Here is an 11,569-nt window from a genome sequence, read left to right on the forward strand (position 1 = left end):
CTGTGGGGTCAGCTGACCCACAGCTTACACATGGGATCGCCACTGAGGAGGGTGACGACCACCGATGACACCAGTAGTATAGCTAGCCATGGGGTTGAAGAAGAAGGGCAAACAACTAGTGGTCGACAACGTCACATGTACTATTAGTTTCAATGGGTAGAGATCATGGACAAAATAGAGATACTGGGATCGGAAGAAAGGTGGAAAACAATCGAATTTCAAAAGAAGGGTAATAGCGGGCGGATATATTATTAGAGAAGAAAGGGCAGTTTTTTTTTCTTTGCAGGAGAGAAAAAGTCATGTTCTGACGAGGGGCGAGATTATTGAGGTCTTTTGGGTAGGAAAATTGTGTTCAGTACTTGAGCCAATCAGTCAATGTTGACTTGCAGAAAAAGAAAAAGTAATATGCGTGAACGTTCAAGAAACTCTTGACTGTTTCTTGAACCAGAAGTAGAAGAAGCCGTTCAGCAGTAAGCGTATTTTCACCCTGGATCAGATTTGGATTGGATAGATATATCCCCTGAACCAAATAATCCCCACCGATCTGCCGGCCGGCCGCCCAAGGCAGGTTCCGACTGCACCCTCCAGCTCCCCATCGCCCTCCACTTTCCCAAGCCCACCATAAAACAGCATCAGTTCCACCCTCACCCCCTGCTCCGATCTCCGCCTCCCCACCTCCACCGCCATGGATCCGGCGCCGCAGTCCCACCCCATCCTCTCCTACGTGCTCTCCCGCCTCCCCACCCTCTCCAAGCCCAGGCCCGCCGCCGGGGCCGACTTCGACATCGAGCAGCCGCCGGTCCACACGCCGTCCCCGCGCTCGCCCTCCGTCGGCGAGTTCGAGCTCGTCGAGCGGATGCCGGGCCTCCGCCACGCCTCCGTGCTCCACGCCATGACCCGCGCCGTCGCCGACGTCTCCGCCGCCCGCTCCGCGCTCCAGGAGCTGGGCCCGCGCCCCGACCACGAGCTCGTCGACTCCTCCCGCGCCGTCGTCGCCGCCGCCGCCGCCGGCGACGTCGCCCCGCGGATCACCGAGGAGGACCTCGAGGCGTGCCGCACCGTGGTGCGGCTCGAGGAGGCCCACGACACCTACGAGGCGCTGCTGCAGGAGGCCGAGGAGAGGCTCGAGAAGGTCTACCGGTCGGCGATGGAGGGCAGGGACCTGGAGGAGGCTGAGGGGAAGGATGAATCGGCGGCGGGCGCTGATGAGGTGGCGGTGCAGGAGGAAGTCGTCGCCGTGCTGAAGCAGGCCCAGGAGGGCAAGCCGGTGGAGAGCGTGCTCCTCGTGGATCGGCAGCTGCGCTACCTGCCCGAGGCGTTCGGAAGGATCCTGGGACTCCGCGTGCTTGACGTATCACACAACCAGCTCCAGGTGAGAAACTTGTCATCTCATATCTTTAGATCTGTTTATTTAGAGCCCATGTAGCACTATATATATGATAGCATATTCATGGATGAGCCACACGCACAAAACACTTCAGTTCTGGTGTGTCTGTCTAGGATTGGGCATTCTTCTGCCACTGTGAGCGCATATTTAGACTGTCTCTGGGACTGAGTGGATGCTTCGAATTACTGTGTGTGCTAAATAGTTTGGGTACTGATTTGTCTGTAAGGATGCTAGATTTGTGAGTTCTGATATGCCTGGTACGAATAGTGGGTCTGTATACTAGCTCTTATTTGTCAATTAGGATCAGGTATGAGGGCTAGTCCATATACTATTATTTTGGCAGATTTATTTGTTATCCGGCCTTATGTGTTAAGGGCGTGCTGCTGAAGGCGGAATTTGGATGGAGAAAATGCTAAAAGTTATGCAAGGATGCGTTGAAGTACTATTTATGTTTGTGTTGGTTGCAACAATCAATACTGCAAGAAAGTAGGGGTTTAGCACTAGCTTTGGTTTGATTGTCTCTTTGGTTTAGGCTATGCAAACACTAGTGTTGACTCATCGAGGGTTACAGGTAGTACTTTGGGTTCATACAGTTCTACAAAGTACAATATCAAATTGGTAGGAGTTATAAGGTAAGTTTAGCTTAGCTTGATTTTCCTGGAAATCTTGCTTTGGTTAGAAATTTGGAGAATCACCGATTAAAGTAGCGATTAGTACTTCATATTGCTTGCTGTTACTGGTAAGAGATGTTTGTGTCTGATTTATATGGTTTATTTTGAACTCCATGATCCATCATAATCATTTAACAGCAGACATGGGATATGCTAGTTATAAAATGCTGATTTTCTTTCTAGGCCCTAAAAACTCAGATCTGTTTATCAGGTTATAATTCCTCAACAGCTTCAAAGCTGCTGTATGGCTTGTTAGATACACTATTGTACTGTTGTTCCCTAATTTTGGGATTTCACTGTGCCTGTAGGTTATTCCAGATGCTATAGGGGGGCTTGATCATCTTGAAGAGCTCCGTCTTGCTTCTAATGCCTTGGTTTCTCTTCCTGATACTGTTGGATTTCTGTCCAATCTGAAGATTCTGAATGTGTCGACTAACAAGCTGCGAACACTGCCAGACAGCATCTCAAAGTGCAGGTAGATACTACTACTAAAGTTCCCCTTGCGTTTGTTAATTAGCTGTATTCACTATTCAAGAGACTGATAGATAGTTCACCCTCCAGGTCGCTTGTTGAGCTTGATGCAAGCTACAATGGGCTCACATATCTGCCAACAAATATTGGCTATGAACTGATTAATCTGCGAAAGCTCTGGGTCCACATGAACAAGCTGCGATCTCTTCCATCATCTATCTGTGAGATGCAATCACTATACCTCCTGGATGCTCATTTCAATGAACTCTGCGGTCTGCCATCTGCCATAGGGAAGCTTTCCAGCCTTGAAATCCTCAACCTGAGCAGCAACTTCAGCGACATGAAGGAGCTCCCTTTCTCATTCGGTGACCTGCTGAACCTGCGCGAGGTTGACCTCAGCAACAACCAGATCCATGCTCTTCCCGACAGTTTTGGCCGGCTTGACAAGCTAGAGAAGCTTAACCTGGAGCAGAACCCTCTGTCCATGCCACCAGCGGAGGTCGTGAAGGAAGGTGTAGACGCTGTGAAAGAGTACACGTCAAAGAGGTGGCTTGATGCATTGCTCGAGGAAGAACAGAGGAGCATGGCGGCGGCGGCAGCAGAGAGCCCGCAGGCGTCGACTCCCAAGGCTTGGCTGGCGCGCAGCGTTTCCTGGGTCTCGGACGTTGGGGGGAGCCTTGTGGGCTATGTCAGTGGTGGCCAGACCAAGTCGGAGAAAGACTCGATCCTCGACCAGCAGTTCTGAAACCTCAGTTTCAGAGGTGATCAAGTATCGTGAATGTATATACCATGTTTACGAAACTCTCGAGCTGGGAATCACTTTGTGTTCCTGTCGACTCAGAGAGATGCACAGCCTTACAAGCCCCTGCCCTCCAAGGTGGCGTTTATTTTCCCATTTTAACTCCATTTGAGGGTCATTTCCATCGAAGGCCCCGGTTGTGTTACTGTCCAATAATAATAGGGCTGAAACTCGGTATACTTGCTTTATTAGACTGTTTGCAACGGAAATTATGCATTTTGTTTGCTGAAGCTACATGTGTTACTGCAAACTATCTGTCTTGCTAAGATGCCAGAAAGCTTTAGAAACTTGCCAGGTTTTCTTTGTGAGAACAGACTCAATTTGTCAAGTCATACAGTAAACTTTTCGGCTTTGAAAACTAAACGTACTACCTATGTAACTAAATATAAGGTGTCTTTTTGTAGTTCAATGCAAAAACATCTATCCTTAGTTACATAGTTTTAGTGTCAAAAAAACATCTTACATTATGGATCGGATGGAGTAGTACTTACCTAGGACCTTACATATTGGACACAGCTGATAACTTGAAAGAAAGGTAGGTCCTTCGGTCATTGACAAGTGATAGTGGGGTTTTTTGTGAACCAGATAATAATTGCTTAGGGCATGTAGAATGGTTCTATCTTAAGAGCGCCACGTAGGATAAATGATGAGGTGGAGGAGAGAGAAATCATAAGGCTGGTCATAGTGGAGAGTAACTTAGAGTAGTAACATGCATACGTTACTACTCTATGTTACTACCCTTATAGTGGGAAGTGTCATATGTGTAGTAACATACACATGTTCATTTATTGTCTTGTAGACCCATTTTACATTGGAAAGCGCTATGTGATGGTAACATATTAGGTTACTCTATTTGCCTCTTCTCATTAATTACTTGCCACATCAACATTTTTGCTTATGTGGCATCTATGTTACTACCTATGTTACTCCCACTATGACCAGCCTAAGAGAAGGCTTGTTTTCTCTTATTTAAGAGAAGACTAGAGATGATCTCTTAGCACAATTTGTCTCACCATGTTTTTAGGAACAACGGATTATTGAAGATAAGGCTAAGAGATGATCCATTGTAGACATGTTTTTTTGTCATCTCTAATTTACATGTAAAACTTAAGATAAAACTATCTTATCAACCATTGTACATGCCCTTAGGAGCAACAACTTCGGGGATCAGGTGACTTGCATCACACGAATTCCGCCCCCTAATCCAAATAGGAAGATTAGAGGGTGGAGTAGACCTCCTAGGGGCTTTGTTAAATTGAACGTGGATGCTGCCTTCAATCATGATCTACTAAAGGGCACAACGGGGGCTGTCCTCAGGGATGACAAAGAAAACTTTATTGTAGGTGAAAATTGAAAGATTGATTGTTGCGCTGATGTCCTGACGGCCGAAGCATTAGCACTTAGGTTTGGATTATTGCTAGCACAGAAGGCGGGTTGCAATCATCTTGTTATCAACTCTGACAATATGGAAGTCATTGACACAATAAAGAATGGAGGACACTCTGCAGGAGCGGCAGCGGCAATTTTTGATGACTGTTTTTTTATAGCTTGTGATTTTCCTCTTACTAGTTTTGAACATTGTAATAGGGAAGCGAACAAGGTAGCGCATGAGTTGGCTCGACTAGCAAAATATTCCGTGACGAGGGATTGGATTGAGGAGCCTATTGTCGTGGTTCTAAGTCTGACAGTAGAAAAAGGGGTAGGTATGGAGAGGCAAGATCCTATCTATGGAGTAGTTGTAGACACAAGGGGTTTACGAGTTCGGGCCCTTCTCGGAGGAAGTAACAGCCCTACGTCTCGGAGCCCGGAGGCGGTCGACTGGTATTATATGTGTATGAGTTACAGGGGTGCCAACCCTTTACACTGAGGAGGGGGGTGGCTTATATAGAGTCCGCCAGACCCCTCCGGTCCTCAGTTGTGCAGGGTTTAAGATACATTAAGATAGGACGTTACTGGTAACGCTACAAATAAAGTGCCATGATGACCATAAAAGCTACTTAATGACCGACCGTTTCCCTGTCGAGTGACGTTAGGTCTCCTGGTTGTCGAGTGGATGGCTTCATGGTCGAGTGGCTTTGAGTCCGTCGAGTGGAACGTTTCCGGGTCGACTGAAAGGTGGTTTCTTCTAGAGATGTCCTTGGGAAGGGTATCTTGGACAAGTCCATGACCCTACCCTAGGTACATAGCTTCATCATTAGCCCCCGAATGGATCGAGGTTTGAGTGGGGAAGGAGTTGAACACACTTCCGACCCATTTTCGTGTTGTGCGTATGTCTTGTTCTAGATCAATGAACTTTAGGTGATGACACCAACTTCTTTTTCAGTCGCCTTGATCCATGTTTTGTATCCGTCGAGTGAAGTTTTTACTTGGAGAACTCCGAACGACAGAGCGAAGGAGATCTTCCATCTGACGAGTTGTTCTGCAGCTCGCAGATTTAGCGGGATTTGTATTTTCGGGAAGCGCGCGGGGCGGAGGAGGCCGTAGCAATCGGACGGGATAAGGCAGGGACGCCTCGATTTCTGCGCCACCTTTTCCGCCACGTATCACGCGCGCGACTGTTGCGGGATTTGACAGGATCGCACGGGCCTACAAGTCAGTCACTCGGAAGTAACCCCATATAAGGCGTCGGACGGGGTTTTTTGAACAGTGCACCCTCATTTCCTCCCCTCTTCTCCAGATTTATCCGCCGCGTTCGTTTCCGTCCCAGCGCCGCTGCTCTGTGCGCGTCTCGCCGGCGATGATGGTGAAGGAGAAGACGGCGGCCCTGGAGCGGGCGAAGAAAGCAACGGCGACGACGAAGGGAAGGGCAACCAGTCGAGGCGGATCTTCTTCGAGGGCCGGCCTGCCGCGGGGCTGGATCCAGGGCGACTGGATCTGCTCGATGATCCGTCAAGCGGATCTTGACGACCTGGCTGATGGAGGACTGATCCCTCATGGATCGGCGCGGCTCCCGGGGAAGGAGTCCGAGCCGCAGCCTGAGGAGGGTGAGTGCGTTCTCTTGGCCACCCACGTCGATCGTGGATTTTCTTTACTGCCTCACCCTTTCTTTCGGGGATTTCTGAATATCTTCGGGGCACAACTCCACCACTTCACACCCAACACCATCGTGTACCTCATTGCTTTCATGTCTTTGTGTGAGAAGTTCTTGGGTTGTCGGCCTCATTGGGGTCTTTTCAAGCACATCTTCACCTGTCGCTCCCAGACGGTGAAAAAGGCCAATCCGAGTGACGAGAGAACACAAGTGATTCAGATGTGTGGGGGTCTTGGGGTTCAAATGAGGGGGAAAGGTGCTTTTCCGGCCATGATCCTTCCTGACTCGGTCCATGGATGGCAGTCGACCTGGTTCTACTGCAAAGACCAGCCGACGCCAGGGCAGTCGACCGGACTCCCTCCTTTTTCCATGGACCGAGTGAGGAAGCCTTCCTCTTTGAAGGTGCTCCCGGGAGAGAAGGCATAGGTTAAGGTACTGGTCGAATGTGTTGTCCAGGTTATCCGTGATGGGGTGACCGGCATGGACCTCTTGGAGGTCTTCCTTCGACGACGCATCCAGCCGCTTCAAGCTCGAGACCATCCGATGTGGTTGTATTCTGGCACTGAGGACACCACTCGGATCCACCCGAAGGAGATTGACGAAGCCACGCTGGAGAGGTGGTTGGCAAGCATCACGAGGAACAAAGACAACCCCCGAGGAGCCAGGAGGATTCCTCCACTCGACCAATCATATGAACCAGACAAGGTCTAATTCTGCATCTCCAACTGCGATCCTGCTTTCTTCATTCCGTCTTGCTAAAATTCAGTCGACTGACTTCTGTCTTGTTTGTTGTCTTTTAGGCCACTACTGAGATGTACTCGATGCCCAACGGGGCGCAAGAACAAGCTGAGGAGGAAGAGGCGAGCGGAGGCGAAAGTGAGGAGGAGTGGCAATCTGATGGTGAGGAGGAAGAGGATGACGATGGCTCCAGTGAAGAGGAGGATGAGGAGGAGGGAGACGATCCTCCTCGCGCGGAAAGGCGATCCAAGCTCATCCACGATCCCGCGAGTGAGCGAGGCAAAGCGACTGCGCCCATTGGGCAATCGTCGAAGCGCCCTTGAGCGGCCTCTCCAGCGCCGACTGAGAAAGCACCGAAGCATCCACGAGCGGCGCCATCAAAGCCGCCGAAGGCCTTGCCCAAGATGAGAATGGCCATTCCCACTATCTCCGGGTAACAATGGAACTTGTATTTACTTGTCTAGCATGGACGAACTCTTGGTCGACTCATGGACTAACCGACTGGTTTCTGAAATCTGCAGTGCTGCTACCTCCGAGACCTCCACCAAAAACGAAGACCAGGAAATGGAAGACGCTGTCACCTCCAACCTTGGTACTCTCTCTGTAGTTTTACTTTCGGTCGATTGGAGTTTCGATTTTAACTTTGGATTTTTCTTGTAGTTCCTCCCCATGTCATCGATCTCCCTGATGATGACGACGAGGCGCCACTGAGGTCGAGGAGGAACAGAAAGGCGTCGGCTGGCAAGACTCCTCAGACTGCATCAGTGCCTGAGACATTGGTTCCAGAGGGTGGCAACATCACTCGGAACACCGTGTCCTTCGCTGTGCCACTGACGAATGCCCGGCCTTCCTCGTCGACTGCTGACCCGCCTTCCCTTTTTGCCACACATCACGTCCCAGAGGACCAAGCGGGTGCTGCTAAGAAGGCTATACGCCAGGCGGGGATCATGATGGAACAGGTGAAAGCGATCCGGGAAGCCAGCCAAGCGGCCTATGATGCTAGCTCGGCCCTTCAGAGCAACGTCCAGGTTAGTTGGTCACCGCTTGTTCTGTTAGTGAAAGCACAAGTGCTCCCTAGGTGGTTTTGGTAATTAATGTCAACATATCTCTTGTTGGACTAACACTTTTATCTAGTATGTTTCAGATAAGTTCAACAATGGAGTGGCATGTACTAAAGGATGTGGGAACTCCTTCAAGATGCTAAGGACAAAGGATTGGCTCAAGCTTCAAGCTCAAGACTCTTCATTTTACATTTTAGTGATCCAAGATCACATTGAGTCTATAGGAAAAGCCAGTACTATCAAGGAGGGATGAGGTGTTGCTTAATGAGCCTCTTGCTTCAAGTGCTTAGTGATATGTTCCAAATACCCTCAACTACTTTCCCACTTCCACACATATGTCCTAAAACCTAAAGTCAAACTCGGCCCCATTGATTCTTTCTATCCGGCGCCACCGAGTTTTGATGTCTTAGCCACTACCACAAACCCTAGGCAAATCGATCTCACCGATAGGGATCTCGGTCTCACCGAGATGGGATTATAATCTCTCTGTGTATGTCCATTATCAAAATTGGTCTCACCGAGTTTGAGCAATCAGTACTACCGAGATTACAATGCAAACTCTATGGTTAACTTATTACCAAAATCGGTCCCACCGAGTTTAAGTAATCGGTCCCACCGAGTTTGCCTGACCAACTCTCTGGTTAGCTAATTACCAAAATCGGTCTCACCGAGTTTGTGTAATCGGTCTCACTGATATTACGTTATGCCCTAACCCTAACCATATCGGTCCTACCGGGTTGCATTTCGGTCCCACCGAAAATCCTAACGGTCACTAAATTTGCTAAATCGGTCTGACCGAGTTTGTTGATTCGGTCCCACCGAGTTTGGTAAATTGTGTGTAACAGTTAGATTTTGTGTGGAGGCTATATATACCCCTCCACCTCCTCTTCATTCGTGGAGAGAGCCATCAGACTAAACCTACACTTCCAGCATCCTATTTCTGAGAGAGAACTACCTACTCATGTGTTGAGGCCAAGATATTCCATTCCTACCATATGAATCTTGATCTCTAGCCTTCCCCAAGTTGCTTTCCACTCAAATCCTCTTTCCGCCAGATCCAAATCCTATGAGAGAGAGTTGAGTGTTGGGGAGACTATCATTTGAAGCACAAGAGCAAGGAGTTCATCATCAATGCACCATTTGTTACTTCTTGGAGAGTGGTGTCTCCTAGATTGGCTAGGTGTCACTTGGGAGCCTCCGACAAGATTGTGGAGTTGAACCAAGGAGTTTGTAAGGGCAAGGAGATCGCCTACTTCGTGAAGATCTACCGCTAGTGAGGCAAGTCCTTCGTGGGCGACGGCCATGGTGGGATAGACAAGGTTGCTTCTTCGTGGACCCTTCGTGGGTGGAGCCCTCCGTGGACTCGCGCAACCGTTACCCTTCGTGGGTTCAAGTCTCCATCAACGTGGATGTACGATAGCACCACCTATCGGAACCACGCCAAAAACATCCATGTCTCTAATTGCGTTTGAATCCCCCAAACCCTTCCCTTTACATTCTTGCAAGTTGCATACTTTACTTTCCGCTGCCCATATACTCTTGCATGCTTGCTTGCTATATGTTGCGAATGTTAAACTTGTGCCTAAACTCCACTTAAATTTAAGGAAACCTAAAAACTGCAACTTTGGTACTTAGTGTCTAATCACACTCCCCCTCTAGACACCTCTTCTCAAGGTCCTACAAGTGGTATCAGAGCATTGGTCTCCATTGCCTTCGTTTAATCACCATTGGAGGAAGACGGATGAGTCTACTTTGGGGAGTCTTAGACATGGAGTGCCTATTCTTGATGGAGAGTATTTTCATGAGTGAAAAAATGAGATGCTTGTAATTTTTAATCAATATCATTTGAACAAGTACATTGCTAGCCCTTGTGCACCTTATGTTGACCCTATGCATCATACCCATGATGAGTCAATTGACATGATTAGGAATCTTAGAACTGCCGAACTTATTATTAGATGATTGCCTAGAAACTTGATTGGATGTTTGCCTACTCTTAAGTGTGCCTACACTATATGGAAATTTCTTGAGGAACGATTTCCAGATTATTCCTTGAAAAATCTTGATGAAATTCTCCATAAGTCTATTGCTTTGAGTAAAATGAATACTAGTGATCCTATGTTTGGTGATCGTCTATTTGAGCTTACAAACCTTATGCGTGCCAAAGGAAATGTTGGTATTATTAGTGATATTATTTCCGAAGCTATAAAAATTCATAAGCAAGATCATTGTCAAACTCACTCTAACGAATCACCCTCTCTAGGATTTGATCCACCACATGATGATGTTGAACATGGATACTATGATGAGGATGATGATAGTGACTTCGATCTTGATGATGCAATGAGACATTTTGGTCTTATGGCAAATCTTCGGGGATATATGTCAGGAGGAAAGGAATGGGTTCTTGATAGTGGATGTACCGATCACATGACCGGAGATAAAGACATGTTTCCTGAGCTTGCTGATAATGATAGTCCTCGAAAGTATGTCACTTTCGGTGACAACTCAAAGGGTAAGGTGGTTGGCCTCGGTAAGGTGGCCATATCACATGATAGCTCCATACAAAATGTTATGCTCGTTGAATCTCTTGGATACAACTTACTTTCAGTGTCTAGACTTGCTGACTTTGGTTTCAATGTCTTATTTACTGAAGTTGATTGCCAAGTATTTCGTCGAGACAATCATAAAATGGTCTTTACCGGTGTGCATAGAGGTGATCTATACATTGTTGATTTCACTAAAAAGGCTCAACCTAAAACTTGCTTCATTGCTAAATCCTCAAAACGTTGGTTATGGCATAGACGATTAGGTCATGTTGGTATGCGAAACCTTGACAAGCTTATTAAGGGAAATCATATCCTTGGAGTTAATGATGTCATAGTTGATAAGGATAGACTTTGCAGTGCTTGTCAAGCAGGTAAACAGGTTGGAGGAAGGCATCCCGTGAAGAACATTATGACCACAAGAAGGCCACTCGAGCTACTTCATATGGATCTCTTTGGTCCCAACTCCTACAAGAGTCTCGGTGGAAATTCTTTTGGTCTAGTTATAGTTGATGATTTTTCCAGATTTACGTGGGTGTTCTTTCTCGATGATAAATCGCAGGTCCAAAAGATCTTCAAAAACTTCGCTAGGAAGGCCCAAAATCAATTTGAAGTGAAGATCAAGAAGGTTCGCAGCGACAACAGAACGGAGTTCAAGAACGCAAATGTGGACACCTTTCTTGATGAAGAAGGGATTTCACACGAGTTCTCGACTACGTACACACCTCAACAAAATGGAGTTGTTGAGAGGAAGAACCGGACACTCATCGAAATGGCGAGAACGATGCTTGATGAGTACAAGACGCCGAAGCACTTTTGGGCAGAAGCGGTTGAGACAGCTTGTCATGCAACAAATTGCTTGTAT

At 47.7% G+C, this 11,569-nt stretch overlaps 1 protein-coding gene across 1 annotated transcript; it reads left to right on the forward strand.

Moving 5' to 3' along the window:
* Positions 1-554: 554 nt before the first annotated feature.
* LOC119364603 (plant intracellular Ras-group-related LRR protein 3-like) lies at positions 555-3,558 on the forward strand. The gene is made up of 3 exons (XM_037630086.1): positions 555-1,372; positions 2,367-2,533; positions 2,620-3,558. Exons 1-3 carry the CDS (start codon positions 686-688, stop codon positions 3,272-3,274), a joined length of 1,509 nt encoding a protein of 502 aa, XP_037485983.1. The 5' UTR covers positions 555-685; the 3' UTR covers positions 3,275-3,558.
* The last annotated feature ends 8,011 nt before the right edge of the window (positions 3,559-11,569 follow it).

Source organism: Triticum dicoccoides, chromosome 2B (genome assembly GCF_002162155.2).
Source record: "Triticum dicoccoides isolate Atlit2015 ecotype Zavitan chromosome 2B, WEW_v2.0, whole genome shotgun sequence".
Classification (NCBI taxonomy): domain Eukaryota; kingdom Viridiplantae; phylum Streptophyta; class Magnoliopsida; order Poales; family Poaceae; genus Triticum; species Triticum dicoccoides.